The sequence below is a fragment of the Pan troglodytes genome, chromosome 6, assembly GCF_028858775.2.
Source record: "Pan troglodytes isolate AG18354 chromosome 6, NHGRI_mPanTro3-v2.0_pri, whole genome shotgun sequence".
Lineage (NCBI taxonomy): Eukaryota > Metazoa > Chordata > Mammalia > Primates > Hominidae > Pan > Pan troglodytes.
The window spans coordinates 132,901,121-132,919,423 of record NC_072404.2 but is presented as its reverse complement, the minus strand read 5'-3'; the positions used below and the strand labels follow the sequence as shown (position 1 = coordinate 132,919,423).

The following is an 18,303-nucleotide window of genomic DNA, read 5'->3' as shown; positions in this document are numbered from 1 at the left end:
CTTGAACTCCTGACCTCAGGTGATCCACCCGCCTTGGTCTCCCAAAGTGCTGGGATTACAAGCATGAGCACCTGGCCATTCCTCTACTTCTTAATCTAGAAAATAAGTGAGTGATCCTCCTTCCAGTTCTACCCGTTATATCATCATTCTAATTTTATTCGCCATTAGGATGAAATCCATATTCACAAAGAAGAAAACAGTTAGGTGTTTAGAGCAAACAATTTTTTAAAAATTCTGACCTCCTCCCAGAAGGCTGTTACATTCTCCATCACTACTTCTGTAGTCGTTAAGTTATATTCCAATGTCTTATATTCTTGCTTTTGTAAGAAATCCTATTTATAAAAGAGAGCAAAAACATATTATAGAACCAGAATAGCATTAATGCATTATTACATCTACTTTATACTCTCATGGTGCTACATCTTATATATGAATTTTAATAATGAAATAGTAATTATTTCTTAATAAAATAATTTTATTAGTGTTCTAAAGTTAATTTGCCAAGCACTAGGATTCATCATATTTGAAATATACTCTCTAAACATATGATATTTTATAAAACTTTTTATACATTAGATTTAACATACAACTGATTCTTCCTTGTACTATTACATGCTAACCTCAGTGATGAATTTACAAAGCAACCCTGAATTACCCACTAATGTGCCTTAATCCAACATTGGACGGAGAAAAAAATGAATGTCTTCATCTTAATAGCACGCTCCTTATTAAGGGCCTCATTAGCATCACTTCTGTGGGTTAAGGAAGCATGTGAAGGTATATAACTAGTTTTAAGGCATCAAACTGTGATTATAAAAGAAGGGCTCTATTAGAGACTCCAAATCAGTTTCCCTAGGGAAGGTAGGAGCATAAGGAAGAATTAAGTCCACGCATCCTGAAGTCTTGGCCATAAGAAATAATGAAAAAGCCTGGTCCTTGCCTTGCTTCTTCATTTTCTTCTCTGCTCCTCTCTACCTCTCTTTTGGTTTCTCTCATTTTCTCCCAGTTTGGTTTTCTAGATCTGTTTCTCTGTCTCTATGCTCCCATTCAGTGACTCTCCCCAGATCTGTTTCTTCTCCTTTCTTTCTCTCTCTCTCTCTCTATTTCTCTCTCAATGGGTTAACAGAAGACAAGATGATTCCCAGAGCTACTTACTATGATTCAGAGCTAGATTCACCACTTTGTCTAAATCACAGATCTCAAACTCACTTAGTCTCAGGACCAAATAGGTGATATAATTAAGGAATGGGACTGAGAAGAGAGCATGATGAACAGGAGAGGGCAGGTGCTCTGTGAGCAGGGAGCTGTCACAGCTTGTGGAAAAGGAGGACGCAGTTGACTAGTTATTCCAATTCTTCAAAAGAGGCTGCACACATGAGTGTGTGTGTTTATGTGTGTGTGTGTGTGAGACATCTCCCAATTTTTAATTGCTGGCAACCAATACAAACTTTTTTAATGAAAGGTTAAATAAGACAGGTCTAGGAGCCAAAATTAGTTCTATGGGACACCATTTGCAACCTCTGGCCTAGATTAAATAATGCCAGAACTACCTAAGAGTGGCTCACCCTTCTCTCTCATTTTTATTTCTGTCACAGTGACTTATTTTCTGGGTTAAATATTTAAATAAACAGCAAAAAAAGCATAATAAGTATTTATTTGCTTCTTAATCATATACAAGTTTATCCAATTAGCTTTGTATAAATTGAGTCTTATCATCTGAAAACTTTAGAATTTCTCAAAGCTGCTAGCTACATCAGTATTATTGGGATTTTAAGGTAATTTGGCATAAAATGCCACTCTCATCCACCATACTGTCCAGAGAAATGCTAGGAAAAGTTTAAGGTGAACATTCCTAGTATTAGCTGGCAACTTTTATAACTTCCTAGTGAAGGAAATTTCTTTTTCTATCTTTTCGCACATTTTTGCAAAGTTCATTAGAACTGATCTATTGACTGATTATTTAAATCATAGTATATAATGCAGCATTATGGTACATTACCTGTATTTTGTTTATTGCTCCAAGAGAGTCATACCATGTTTGTACAGCCCAGGGAAATTGCCGAGTGACCGCCATGCGCAGAACAATGCAGAATGAGATGGTGGTGAATATTTTCCGGAGGATGATTCCTTTGATTAGTGCATAGGGAAGCACAGATAAAAACACCACAAAGAACCCTGAGAAGAAGAAGGCTGAGCTATTGAAGTATCTCACATAGGCTGCCTTCCGAGTCAGTTTCAGTTCTGTTCTATAAAACACAATAACAATAAAATTCAGGATGTTATTTTATTTTTCAAATATCAGGGATCTTGGAATGTAAGATCTGGGCATGGTCTCTAGAGTCTTTCTGCCTATATTTTTAACCTGGCTCCACATCATGTGACCTGTGTGACCTTGGGCATGTTATTTAATCTCTCTGGGCCTCAATTACCTTATATGAAAAGATAACAATGAAAGTACCAGTGTTTTGCACATAATACTTGTAAATATTATTTTTAAATTATAATTAATAATTTGCTATTAACATTATTATGACATTATTTTTAAACCTTTACTTCATTATTAACTTGTAAGATTAGTTAGACTAATCATTTTTTGCTTGTTGGTTGGTTGGTGTTTTAAGTAATTAAGTATGGAAATGAGAACAACATTGCAAGATTTATAAAGGAAAAAGACAATTCTGTGATTGTCTAATGGATTAGCACTTTGGAAATTCTAACTTGGCTTTGAGGAACATTGAAAATAACATATAAGCTACAGAGAAGTGGTTCTTAAGCCTTGGCATGTGTAAAAATCACCTGAGATGCTTTTTAAATATACAGTCTCAAGCCTGCCTCTTAGAGATACTGACTGAATGAGTCTCAGTAGGTTTCCAGGATTTGCGTTTGAAACAAAAAAAAAACCCAAGTGGTTCTTTTAATTCAAGTTGCAGGTGGGTTTTGAAAAATTATGACAGTAGATACTACATCCTCTCTGTCTCATTTCAATATAATTATTTGCAATCACATTACACTATACGTTCAATCTTCTAGTCTGAAATGCAAATGGAAATTACTTTTTTTAATACATATGTGAGGCTTCAGTGCTCCATCAGACAGAAAACAGGGAGTGCAGAGGACAACACTGCCTTCAGCTCGGTCCCAGTCTTCCCGAAGCCATCCAAATTGGAGTCACTTGTGATCCTCCCCACCCAGCTCTTGCCCAAGGAAAGGTCAACCAGGATACAGAGAGAGGGCTCTGGTGAAAGGGGGCAACAGCTGTGCCATGGCATAGTGCATGTGGGTACCTGGCATTTGGGCATTAGTTCTTCTTCCTTGTATAATTCAGAAAAGCTATTCTCATTCTCAAGTGCAGAACTAAGAGGGACTCTTTTTTTCCATTTTTAGCCTGAAAAGTAAAATGTAATCTGAGCACATTGATGAAGAAAATGGAATTTAATGTGCCCAACCCGGACTGCAATTCCGTCTATTTAGGTCTAATGTTTACCGATTTCAGTAACTTGACACTGAAGACAGATTATGATTTTGACATCCCACCTGGCTTTGAATCCTGGTTCTGCCAGTTACAGCTATGCCATCTTAAGCAAGTCACTCTTCCCTCTAACTTTACAGAATCTACCTCTATAGAAGGAAAACATGTCATCTCCTTTGTGGAGTTGTTGCCAAGATTAAATAGCACAGTAGAGGTCTATATTTGAATTTACAATGTGTGTCCTTTCTCCTCAACAAGAAAAGGAATAACATGGACTAGGCTGGTATTTATAAAATGATAGGAAACACTTTTTATAAAAATGTTAAATTTGTTGAACTGTTGTTGAAATATATTAACTAGAGCTGAGAAAAATGGGAAGAATAGGTACTATAAGAAAAAAAAATGGATCCAAGAACATTTGTAAGAATCACCCAGAAAGTAGATTCTCCATAATATAATTGCTAACATTTTATGAGTCATAAAAATATTATATCAGTTTGTTATTTTTAAAATTGAAAGTGACTTTATTACTAAAGAGCAATAAAAGAGTGGATTTTCAGAGAGCTTTGCACAGCCTTTTGACCAGTACAACAGTGGCCCAGGCTGAAGTAATCACTCCTTTGATGTGAATTCTGCCAATCTCTTCCAGAACATTATATTTGCTCTCTTGAGTAGGAGCAACTCTTGCTGTCCCATATTTACGTCAACACTTCTAGCCTTTTCGAGTGACAATTTCATGCCAGATTATACAGGTTACAACCAAACATTCGCTATATGTCAAAGAGAAATTCCAAGTAAGAGGGATAGATTTCATCTTTTGAGGAAGAGGGAACAATAACAACAAAAAACAAAGTAAAATCAGCACCAAGAATGACCCAGCCATGAGTTTATCATGAGTTTGAGAAAACCAGACCCTCTGATATCCTTGTCATCACCCTTGCTATATATGTGTTTGCAGGCAGAGGAGTAATGCAGAGAGCAAGTGTGATGGAGCACTCAGCAAGTGTGATGGAGCACTCACTTGTTAATGAGAAAAACAACATCTACCAATTGAACAATTCCCCCAAGAACTTGTTTTCTGGAAAGAAAATGCAATTCCTTTCCTGGATTTATCTTGAAAGGCATAACAAAAACAGGTGAGCAATAATGTTTGGGAAATAAATACTCTTTTACTCTTTCTATTTACATGGCAAAGGACTTAATATTTCAGCATTTCTTTTGTTGTTACAATCACACACCTGCAGCTCAGTTACCATTGTATACTGGACTCAGCAGCCTGAATTCCTCATAACCCATATTGACACCATCCAAAATGGTACATCTCTTTTTAGTATATTTTTCCCTGTGAAATTCCCATGTGCTGAAATTATTTGTTCCTTGAACAGTGTATCAACTTTCACTGAGTCTCCTAGAACCTTTTTTGATTGGAGTTTGTAGAACATGGAGCTCAACTGAAGAAAAATGGTCTCATTGCTACAGAAATGCTGTAGTTTATATTTTGCCCAAATTTATCTCAGTAATCATATCTCAGTCTGTGCTGTACTTTCTTTGTTGGATACAATCTTTACTAATCAGTGAAAGGTTATATGAGGTGAAAGAACACTAGAGATAGGTGCCAAGTACTGATTCTATCTCAGGAGGTAGCTTTCATTACTTGAACTGACTTCACTTCAAGTGGAGGATTTATAGGAACCCAATCTGTGAATATTATCCTATGTCATTCCCGAGTTAAGGAAGAGCAAACATATTCTAACCAAATACAATTTTTTTCATGTTTAATATACCATAACACATAAATTAAGATATAATAATAGAGAATCATTTATTTGGTTCAGAATTGTGTACTCTCCCAGTTCCATGTGAGTTACCAATCAGCCTTCAGTATCTTGATAATTGTTTTAACGAAATAAATGTATTGAGCAGCAGTGAACATATGTAGGAAATTCTTTAATAACGTATCAGTATAATATACTTGCAGCACAAAATAACACCCTGGACCAACTACATAAAACTATAGCCCATGAAAGTGAATTTGTGCAACTAATGCATGAATATTGACAGAACTTAAATGCAATCATTTGATTGTCAGAAACATCAAATATGAGGTGGAAGTCTACCATGATAAACATATTTTTAAAAAATTAAGGACAGAATTACTAACAATATTGAAATTATTGGAACAACTTACTGTCTTAGGTTTTCAATCATTTTTTCCATTGCTTCTTCCCAGCAGTATGCCTTAACAGATTGGATATTTTCAATCATTTCTGAGGTAATCACAAGTCTTTCACTGATCTTCCCAGCTCTCTGATCTCTGTAAATCAATCAATCAATCAATCAATCTAATAGTAAAAACAAGTCAAATTATCTATTAAGAATTGCTCAAGGTTTTAAGTCATATTTCTTTTATTCAACAGATGGGCATTTATTTTATTATCAAATAGATGGTAACAAAAATAATAACTACTGTTTGGTAAATGCCTCCTATGTGCCAGACGCTGTACAGACTCATTCCATATGCTATCTCTATCCCTTATGACAGCCTATGAGCGGTGGGTATCTCTATTTTAGAGATGAAAAAAGCAAAGACTCAGTGAGGTGAAGTGGCTTGACTAAGGTCACATAACTAGTAAGCATGCAATCTGGGATTCAAACAAAGTGCTATTTGACTCCAAAACTTAGATACTTTCTGTCATACTCTAGCTGACAAACTCAAGCCCTTTATCGTAAGCAGTGACTTGTGTAAGTCATTCATTCACTCATATTAGTTATTCTGTAACATAAAGTAACTAAGGCTCTGGTGTGATGATCCATAAACCAGAGTAGTAAAAGCTAATAAACTCTACACAAAAATTAGGTATTCCCTTTAATTCACATAAATGTTTTATCCTTTTTTTACCTGTTGTATAATCTACAAAAATGAACTGAATCAACATATTTATAAAGAAATTCTAGAGACCGACAAGCAAAAAATGTACCATTGATACAGAAAGTAATATTTACACCATCTTAAAAAGTATTTTTTAGGCCGGGCGCGGTAGCTCATGCCTGTAATATCAGTACTTTGGGAGGCCGAGGTGGGCGGATCACCTGAGGTCAGGCATTCGAGACCAGCCTGGGCAACCTGGTGAAACCCTGTCTCTACTAAAATACAAAAATTAGCTGGGTGTGGTGGCATGCGCCTCTAATCCCAGCTACTCCGGAGGCTGAGGCAGGAGAATTGCTTGAGCCTGCGAGGCAGAAGTTGCAGTGCAGTGAGCCGAGATCGTGCCACTGCACTCCAGCCTGGGTGACAGATCTAGACTCTGTCTCAAAAAAAAAAAAAAAAATTTAATGACACTGAAGATCACTGTTCTATGCATAGAGCAGTCCTGGTTTTACTAAAGTGGGCTTTTTGAAAACATAATTTTTAAAACTTTCAAGCTATGAAAATAGGTTGCTACCTGTACTTCATCATCATTCTCCCTAGCCCAGCCTGAAAAAGGGCAAGGACTATCAGGAAACCAAGTCCACAGAAGGCAGATGCCTGTAACAACTCCCAGATTAGCCCCATGAGGAGTGCCACTTGCAAAGGAGCGATCCACACGAAATGTGCCAATGCAAGTCCCTGGAAAATAAAAGCACAGCAAAAACAGGTGTCATTGTATCTTCCACCCCTAGAAACTAACAATCATATATGAAAGAAAGCAAGTAAAAGGAGCTTATATGATCAAACACTTCGTGGTTCTGAGCACACTAAAATCTAGGTAATCATTACATGGAGCACATAGCAATGTGCTTAAACATTCTACACATAGAATCGGTTTTCCCAAAAAACAAATTTCAAGTCAGTGCATTTTTAAGCATATTTTTATTCAGTGGAATTGAGATTGGACATCTTAAGTATCATGTCCAGGTTTTAAGTAACTTACTTCTTTTTGCATAAAGCAAGAACCACAGCATAGAACATGAGAGAACAAAGAACTCTCTCCAGGGACTTAATCCACACAACCACACTCTGTCATTTGACAGAGACATTTAGAATAAATATTTGCTCAATTCAACAGTAATTAATTTTGTACCAGCTGTGGGTCCAATGCTGTTTTAAGTAATGGATATGCAAAGATAAACAAAACACATTATCTGTCCCAAGGACCTTGAATTTATTTTTCACATAAGACAACCCAGAACAAGAATTGCTCAGGTATCATATCCGGCCAAAGTACATAACAGATTTAAAGTTTTAAAAAGAAGCAAGGTCTGATAAGAATTAAGTTTTGAAAAATCTTATTAACAACAGGCTAAGGTGCCTTTGAGTTGGGTGGTTCTACCAGACCCCAGAATGGTGCTCTGCTATACAATTGACCTTTCTTAGTTTCCAGAATAGGGAAGCTAGAGCTGAGCAAGACTTAACCACTAATTACTATTATCTGACCCAGGAAAACTCCGCCTTTCCAGTTGTATAATTTATAACAATAGTGCCTAAAAGATTAAATCAATAGGTACATACTTCATCAAATTTGTTCAGGTTGTTGGAAAGGAGACTAACAAGTTGTCCAATACTTATTTTATCTAGAACACGGCTTGACAGCTTTAAAGTCTAAAAGAAAAATGGAAAGTTAGATAATTTCAACAAACAAAATACAAATATATTATAAGTAAAATTATAATATGACTGAGTAATTCAGTTATTATGCACTCATTATTAAGTAAAGGTAATGAAAATTATATTCTATTCATCTAGCTTACTATCTTCTCAGGTTCATAAATGTTTCTTTCAACAGTCAATATTATACTGGCATGCTTCTAGTTGTTTTATTTCCCAGCATCTAGACAGAAATAATTATTTTTTCTCCTCACAATGAGAATGATATTATACTTAAATACCCATTTATATTGTGCGGGAGTTTTTTGTTTTGTTTTAAAAGATAGAGCTAAAGGCAGTGAAATTTGAAATTAAGCCTTGGCCTTGAATTTTTCATGTAGTCCTATACTAACTCTTTTGAATAAAATTACTTTTAAGTCAATAAAAGTATATGATGAATAACTGAATAATTAATACTTTTGTAAAAAAGTTTATTAATACAAAATTCTTAAATTTTACAAAGAAAAATGCAATGCTATATGAAACATAGTTAAGCAGGTAAATTATTTTTTATCTACTTATTTATCTACCAATTAAATTTACTTAATTAAAATTATAAAGTTGACAAATTAATTATGATTATGGAAAACCAGAGTCATACTTTGCCTATAAAACTGAAGAATTGATTTGCTATTAGATCACTTTGACTGGGAATTATCTAATATTAGTTTCAAGTGAATCCCTCACATATTTGTTGAGCATTTAGTAAATGAAAATCACTCTACTTGATGCCTCGGGGATTATTAAGATTTATTAAAACACAATCCCTTCTTCAAGGCGACCTAGTATATAAATAACTAAATATAATATGATAGATGAGTTAAGGAAGTAGAAAGTAATAGGGTAGTTAAAAGAAAGTTAAAACTCCTGGTTAGAAAAATCTGGAAGGATTTTCTTGAGGAGTTAGAATTTGAGATGGTGTAGAATAATAAATAGTGTATAGACAAGCAGAGAAAAGAAGGAATCAAGGCAGTTAATTCCAAAACATTATCAGAGCAATATGAAGTGGGGGAAATCCACTGAGCTAAATTGCACATAACTTAGTAACAGGCTTAGTCTCGAGTGACTTTGAGTTCTGCACAAGGCTTAATATAGAGCTGTGTGCACAGTAAGGACTCAATGAATATTTTTATTAATTTAGTTATCTCTGCATTCTTGAAAAGTATAGGCAAAGCTCAAGTTTGTTTGTATTTAAATTCATTATTTAAAGTAAAATGTTGCAGAATTTGGAACAAAGCAGAGAAGAGCTCTATTACAAACTTTGGAACATTGTAGGAAAGGTCCCACATATCCTGGCCATGAGGACGAAACAGGTCAGATATGGGAAAGCATGAGACCTGGGAAAAGTAAACACAAGGTTCACTTTAGGGAGCAAACCAAAGCCACACGGAGATGGGATTGCCTCCTTTGGTGATGATGCCATTGTAGGCCAATAAGTGTGGCTAGAGAGATGAAGCAAACTGGGCAAGAACACAGATATGCAACATTGAGAAAGGAAGACAAATACAATACCACCTAACTTTTTATCAATGCATCTGGGTCTGAAAGCACCTATATCCTGTATTTGTGCTAAATGTTACATATGGACATGTTTACAAACTAACCTGCCCCTTATTTGATCTCTACACCCGTTTAGCCCATGCCTGTCTCTTCCCGCATTACAGTCTGACCACTAAATATCAGTACTCTATTGTCCCTAGTGGTTGGACAACCCTCCAGTTTAGAGATCGTGATTTACCTATTTTAGAAATTTTGAAGCAGTGTTCACACCATGTTCTGTACTTTTTAAATCTTAGTTTACTTATCCATAAGATAGGGATAATAGTACCTACCATTAATAGTTGTGCAGAAGATCAAATGAGATAGTGTACCCAATCGCTTAAAAGCTTGTCATGCACATCCTGAGCTATTATCATTATGATAACAAGCACTTTCTATAAACATTTATTAAACTGAATTCAACCTTCTCTGATATGCCAACTGTGTAGATTCCACATTCCAAATGATATCTAACAATGTCTTCACTTAGGTAAAATGTTCAGATTGAAATAAAACATTTGTTGACTTATCACATGTTTTGCTGGTACTTGTGAACTGATGAGATTGTAGCTGAGGTGATAACTGTGGACTCCGGTTTTTTGTTTTTTTGTTTTTTACTTCTGCCTTCATAAAAGGCTTCTTTGAACAATAAAGTATGGTTATCAAGGTTTTACAACACAATTGACCTTGCAGGTATATCTTGGAAGTGTTATGGGTTATTTGCTAGAGGCAGATTTCAGATCTATGCTCTTAAAAGCCAAGTATTTAACATATAACATTTTTACATTGATAAAAGAAAAGAGAGAAGAAGGGTAAAGCAATATCCAAATAAGTCCCTCAAAAACAGCTTTTTATAATGACTTTGCAGATCCAAGTTAGTAACACATGGTAGTGAATCAGGATGATGCAAGCACATGCCTTTGAAACAACCTTGAATTGTGGTTGTAAGGTAGCTAAATGTTAATTAGAATTCACCTAAATGATGCCTCGGCAACTTGGTCTCTTGTCTGGACAATACATGCAGAAAAGCAGAGTAGGTTCTTATGGGTTCAATGCACGTGCTGTTCCAAAAACTTTAAATTTGTAGGGCTCATAGGATGATAAAAATCCAACTCAAAATAAGGCAGTGGATACTACTACTTATGACAACCAGTTAAGGTGAAAACTTTTGTTGTTTGGGTTATCATTAACAATCATATATTATACTCTTCTTGCTGAACATAAAGATATGTGGCATTTTACTATAAGATGATATTTTTGTCAATTGCTTTTATGTAGGCTGTGTGAGTCATCTTAACAGGAAACCATGGATTCCAAAAAAATGATAACATGATTAGGAGAAAAAAAAAAACTACAACAGAGGCAGTTTACAGAAGATACTCAATAATTATCAGTTTAAGTCAATTAAATTATCAAGGATAATTAAGAGCATTAATTATTCCTGCCATTTATTTAATAGGCATATTAAATTAATTTCAGCATTTATCCCTTACTTGTACCAGCTCACTACCTAATTTATGACATTAAAACATGTACGATACAGAATATATGTGCCATGAGGCCTGTGCAAGGAAGTATTACCTTCTTATAAATCAAACTAAACATAGCTATTCTCATCTGCATTCCAATGTGATGAAGGCCAAAAATGGCTGGGTGTAGGAGCAGTGTCCTCACAATAAAGAGAAGGCATAAGCCTATGCCTAGATAAATCGCGATAGAGCGTTCCTCCTTGTTATCCGGGTCATAGGAAGCTATGATTCTTCCCAGTAAGAGAGGCTGTACTGCTTTGGTGACTTCCTGCAAAAGGGGAAAAACAGAGAAATTAAATTTCATTTATTTCTCATAAAATACCCTGAGAATTTCAACACAAGACTTTTCATCTTTAGAGGAGACTTAAAATGAGTTTATATAGAGGGTCATACCATATGTGAAACTCTTAGCACTATTTTCAATATCTTGGTACTTTGAAATAAGATTTGGGATTTGTTATAGCAAAAGTCAGTGGGAGACAAGTTTACATATGAGGTATTTTAAGTTAAACAGTGAATAGTGGCCATAAAATAAAAAGTATAGTTTCTGAAATGGTTTGTTAATTAGTAACATCTACATAGCACTTAACAGTTTCCAAAGCATTTCCCTTTTTTATTTTTCATAACAACTTTCAGTATCAGAGTAGGCTTTTTTTTTGTTTACTATAGAGACTTTCTTTGCTACAGAGTAGGCATTATTATTTTCACATGGCAGATGAAGAAACTGAGGCCAAACAGACCAAGTGACCTGATGTAATTTCAAACTAGAACTTTCAAAAGTGTTTTGTGCAATGGCATTATTTTCAGAATGAACTTAGCTTCTCAAGGCAACTACATAAAGCAGAGCTGGCAATGGGAGGGAGGAGCACACCAGCACTAGTCGTATTTAAAATCAGCCACTTCCAATGCTAGTCCCTTCTCAGTCAGCAATAGGAATGGACTTTGGGGAAGGAGTTTTGCCAGCAGCCTCAACCTCAGGCCAGATTCCAATGACTCCTGGACTCCTCAAAGGCCCGTGAGTCAATGAGAGAGAGCGGAAGTTATGTTTTCTCAAATATACCTCATCAGGGTCCTCAATCGACTACTAAACCAAATTGTCCATCGAATTTATTACCACTTCTCCTGAATATACAGGAATAGATCTGAATCCAGGGATTTTGAACTCAGGAGGTCTAATTCTTACCCATCTTGTTACATTGACTTCAAAAGGGAAGGACACATAATTCCTCATTTTGTTTTATAATGATTTAGTAAAATAGGGATCAGAGGGTAACCCTGAAAGGAAATGATGCTATGATAATTGGTTCCATTTAAAATATATATTTCCAAGAAAGACTGCAGCCTACCCCTGGTATTGCCAAGCATTATTCTGCCTCATCCCTTAATTTGAGGGGTTTTTTTCCATTTTCTACAATGTACTTTCTAAACCTCAAGTATCCAATACCTCCAGCCCCATCATTCTCAATAGATGACCATGCTTTCTACATCAATGTCATCCCCACAAGAAACCCTAACCCATATAGAGCTGTCATTGATTGAGTAGCTTTGTGTAGCTGCTCATTCTGTGCTTTATATACAATGTTTTATTTTGAATTAACTATGTCAACCAAGGCTCTGAATGCAAGAAAACATTCAAACTTTTAAAAAGTTTCCAAACTAATCACAAACCTGGAATATTATAGTTCTCTCATCTCATATAGCCACATTTCAAATGTGAGTTTGAATGATAGCAGACAGGCAGGTGCTAAAAAGAAAATTGCCAACCTCCTACCCAAATATTACATGTTAACTGTTTGCTATATCTACTGAAATATTTTTGAAAAGTAAGTACACAAATGACTGCATAGTGTATATTATTTTATGTATGTTTTGTACTTCTATTACATATATGTTCATCTTTAGAATATATATCAAAGAAGAATGGTTTTTGAGGTTTTTAAATTTTATATAAATAACATCCTACTGTGCTTTTTACAACTTTTTAAAAACTTAACACTGTGTTTTTCACATTTATCCCTATCGATACTTGTATAACCAACTCATTTATTCTAAGCACTGCCTAACATGCCACCCTGTGAATAAATCGGGATATTTGCCCATTGCCATACATTGGAGCAGTTGTGTTGTTTTTCACTCCTAAGCTACTGCAGTCAGTGAAAGTGCTGCCCTGGATGTTTTTTACAAAGTTCCATATGTATTTGCCAACCTTTCTCTAGATTCGAGGATTTTTTTTTCAAAATAACTTTTTTAAATTAGGAAAATGTACAATTAAGGTAAATCTTGGATTTAAAATTATAAATATATCTGCATTACAAACATAATTGCTCATAGTATGCTTACAATGGTAATATTTAATCCTTAAAATTATTTTAGATCAATATTTTACCCCAGAATTGTTCTATATTATGTTGTTTTTCATAGACAAATGTCAATACCATCAATTTACTTTGATTTGGTTTTTTTTTTTTTTTCATGACTAGTGGGTTTGTACTTGGCCAAAATGCTCTCTTGAGTTGCAGTCAAGGCCACTGGATTTACATGTGCTATCTATGTTAGAAGTATCACATGTGGTCATGAAGCAGAGAGCAAGGGGCATTATTTACCATGCATACCAGAGAAAGCATCATTTCTTGTTCACTGTAAGACAATAACGGGAAAGGTATGACCTGTGAACACTGCTTATAAAGTCATTCTTTATATTATGATTAGCATAAACACATTTCTCCCCTTTCAGAACTCATTTATCTGCTAATATATATCTATACAGACATATGATAAATACAGAAAGACTGGATAGACTATCTCAAAGAATATAGAACTACTGATAAACAATACATTGCAAAGCAAGTATGCAAATATTTTAAAAAGTAACTTGTGTCTATAGGATGCTAAAAAGAAGCTTCTGAGAAAAAAAGAGAAATATTTTAGCAACCAAGCTAAATTTTAGCACAGAATTTTTCAAGTTAGAAGTGTAAAGACTTGTATAAGATTTTTTTCTTTTGAGTAATGTGAAATAAAATCTCTTCCACTGGATTTCTCCATTATATTTTCCAGATCACAATAGACTTTTCCCTACCACAATAGACTTATTTGTTAAATTTTTATTCAGTTGTAATTTACAACAAAACACAATTAAAATGTGTATTAATTTGAGTGGAATGCCTTTTTTAAAAATTCAGAGACAGGGGCCGGGCGCGGTGGCTCACGCCTGTAATCCCAGCACTTTGGGAGGCCGAGGCAGGCGGATCACGAGGTCAGGAGATCGAGACCATCCTGGCTAACACGGTGAAACCCCGTCTCTACTAAAAATACAAAAAATTTAGCCCGGCGTGGAGGCGGGCGCCTGTAGTCCTAGCTACTCGGGAGGCTGAGGCAGGAGAATGGCGTGAACCCAGGAGGCGGAGCTTGCAGTGAGTGGAGATCGCGCCACTGCACTTCAGCCTGGGCGACAGAGCAAGACTCTGTCTCAAAAAAAAAAAACAAAAAACAAAACAAAACAAAAATTCAGAGATAGTCTTGCTTTGTTGCTCGGGCTGGAGTGCAAGGGCTATTCATAGGTGCCATCACAACACACTACAGCCTCAAATCCATAGATCAACAGATCCTCCTGCTTTAGCCTCTCAAGTAGCTGGGATTACAGGCTCATGCCACCATACCTGGTTTGTAATACCTATTTTACATGTCATTACTGAGTTTGTTGTCATCTTTCCTCAACCGAAGAGGACATAGTCATCCTTTGAACAACAGTAGCTATTTCACAAAGAACTGGTAGCATTACTCTGGAAGGGCATGTTTACAAACTAAAATGCAGTTTATTTTCGGTATGAAAAATTCTAATAATAAGATCATCTGCAAACAGCAAACCAACATAAACCTCACCACCACATGGAGCTGTTACCATTCAAGGACAAAATTAGCACTCCGAAACCCCACCCCTTCTATAGTTTTCCCTAATCTGTTTTAAGCATCATGTTCTTTAATATTTACAATGGAACCATTTACAGATATCACCTGATTTTTTTTTATTTGGAAAAAACACTGGTAACTGATACCTAGCTTAATCTATGAAGTGCAATCCTTCACAAAAATTATCCCCAGAATGACTGGGAGAAACATAGTCCCTATATTCTTGGTACAAGAAAGCTGACTGTACTCCGTTACTCAGAGTATTTTCAGAGACACAGGAAGTGTCCTGATTTGCTACCACATGAAATAGTACAAGCAAACTTAGGCTTGCATGTAAGAAGAAGGAATGTATAATTATTTGGATATTTAATAAAATAGTTTATTACTCTGTATCAGACACAGATCAAGATGGAATTCACTTAATGGCTCACTTCAATAATAGAAGAAGCCTGATACCAATGTGTAAGCCAGCGTGATGGTGAAATACACACTGAATTCAAAATCGTGAATTCCAAATTCTTATCCAGCACATTACCTACATTGGCTGTGTTATTTTAGTCCCTTCCGTGCTCTGGACAGTTTTCCTCACTGATAAACTAAGAGGTGGAGAAAGCTAATTGTGATGTCCCCTCCAGTGCTAACATCTCTGATTATATGATCTGAGTCTGCAGAGTCCCATGGCAGAGGCCAAGAATTCCTTGGGTAATTGTCCTAGCCCTCATCCTGCCACGACTATGGCTGTTTTCTACTCAGAAGAATGAAAGTCTGAACAGTATGAGTTCAGAAGATCATCTGGGTAGAGGGGCTCAGATTAGAAAACAGCTCAAGTGATTGCACTCCTGGTGGGAATAATTTTGTGACTCAATTTAGATCAGCCTCCCAGGGAAAATTTGGAAGACTAAAAATGTCTCCTATATCTTCTAGGAGTTATATCTCATTTCTCACATGTTCTTCAAGACCAGAGCTTCAAAGTTATTGTAGATGAGTCTAAATTCTTTAACCATTTATGGTTAAAAAAATTGTAATGCATACCTAAGATAGGATCAAATGTTTAGTCTAGAGATAGGAAAGTCTGCTTTTTCTAGATATTCAAACCATGAAGGAAAGTTCAGGTGAAAAAAATAGAAACCTGAACGCATGCTTGTAATTACACTAAATGAATTAAACCCGCAAAACTTTACTTTAAAAATTACAGTTCTGATCCCAAAGCAGGGTTGTTTCTAAGTAGAATGGTCACTTGGAAAACTTCTAAGGCTACACTGTTTTCTATTGTGTGAGGTCACTTAATAAAATCACCATTATCATTTTAACTTCTTTTAAATATACAGTACTTTATATGTCATTATTCCAAGAATACTAGGACAGTTTAATTTTGAGAAATTAATTAAAAGAATACAGAAGAACCTATGATTATCTCAGTAACAACTGAAAAGGAATCTGATAAAATTTCAATATGTTTCCAATAAATGTTCTTAATAAACTTGAATATAAAGATACATTATTAACCTGAAAAAGGATTTCTTCCTCAAAATAACAATCAATGCCATAATTATAAAAGTCTAGATGCATTACATTTAGAGTCAGGAAAAAACAGAATACTAGCTATTACTACCATTTAACATTTTTCTAGAACTTCTAGCTAATACAACTCAACAAGAAAAATGATTGAGGTACAAATATTGGAAAGAAGAAGCAAGAAGTATTATCAGCATAGAATATGATTGTGTAACAAATGTAAATGAATCAAGAATTTAATAGATCGAGGTTTAAAAAATGACTATGCTAAGAAAATAGATTTCTATATATCAAAAATGACATCTAATTAAATGAGTATCCCATTCATAGTAACAATATAACAAAAGATACACTGTAATAGCAATAAGACATATATCTTAAAATATACATCTCACAAAACATTATTGGGACATATTTTAAAAGTCTCAAATAAATGGAGAGTCTTAAAACTTTCTAAAATGAAGAACTTAATGTTGCAAAGATTACATTCCCCTCCAAGTTATTTTATAAGATTAGTGCAATCTTCATCAACATTTAAAGATTTTTTTGGAAGTGAATTTTTAGCACCGTAAGAGTAGGGACTGTCAGTCTCAATTTTTGCAACAATCCTAATACCATGCACAATACCAAGCACAGAATATCCATTCAACAAATATTTGTTGAATCAATGAATAAAATGATTATAAATTTCATTTGGAAGAAAATTCATCAAAAACATTTGAGGAATAAGAATAATGTGTCAGAGGGTTTACATTACTGGATATTAAATCATAAAGCCATAATAATATGTGACATGACAAAGAAATAGACTGATTTATCTCAAAAGTCCAGGAACATGTCCAAGCACATGTAATACTTTAATATATTATAAAATACGGCATTTTAATTCAGTGGAGAAAGAGATCATGCAATAAATGATGGACAAACTGGATACTCATCTTTTTGAAATTAGATTTCTACCTCATACATGCATCACAATGAATTCTAAATAGGGTAGATATTTAAATGTAAAAGATGAAGTAATAAAAACATAGATGCATGCTTACATAATATTTGGGTGGCATGGGCCTTTATAAAAGAATAATGTCAAAGCAGAAAACAAAGAAAAAGATATATAGATTTGCCAGCAAATTTTTCAAAAATTAAAGCTTTTAATTGTAAAAAAAAAAAAAAACTCACTAGAAACAAAATTACAAGGCAATTGACAGGCTAGGGAAAATATTCTCTCATGTATCAAGAAAGACAAATACACCAAAATAAAAACACACAAAGAACATGAAAGGCAATTCACACACACAAAAAGAAATATAAATGCATAATTAATATACAAAAACAGATTAAACTCACCAGGAACCAAAAGTAATGCAAATGAAAATAATAATATGCTCTTTTTCACTTGGAATTTTTAAAACTTTATTTAAATATCTATTGTTAGGACTGAATTTTCATAGTTTAGTATCAGGAAAGTAAAATAGTAGTGCACCTTTTCTGGAAAGCAATTTATTTGTATTTTTACACTGAGGTAGAGAGTCAAGAACACCTTCTAAGAGTCAGCTTTTAAAGGGGTGTGTACTGAAGGACCTTTTATAGTAGTAAAAAAATGGAGGCAATTTACACACTCAATGATGAGGAACTGATTAAATAAATCATGGTACAGCCATATGATTCATGAAAGTAACTAGGTAGAAAAACATCTAATGACATGGAAAGGCATTCACAAC

General features: G+C 34.8%; 1 protein-coding gene across 1 annotated transcript in view; it reads right to left on the bottom strand.

Annotated features, from left to right (window-relative positions):
• The window catches only part of CFTR (CF transmembrane conductance regulator), a 183,074-nt gene that overhangs the window by 125,094 nt on the left and 39,677 nt on the right, over positions 1 to 18,303 (bottom strand). The window contains 6 exon segments of the mRNA NM_001079917.1: positions 240 to 332; positions 2,000 to 2,246; positions 5,658 to 5,783; positions 6,913 to 7,076; positions 7,959 to 8,048; positions 11,214 to 11,429. Coding sequence (NP_001073386.1) covers positions 240 to 332; positions 2,000 to 2,246; positions 5,658 to 5,783; positions 6,913 to 7,076; positions 7,959 to 8,048; positions 11,214 to 11,429 — 936 coding nt within the window.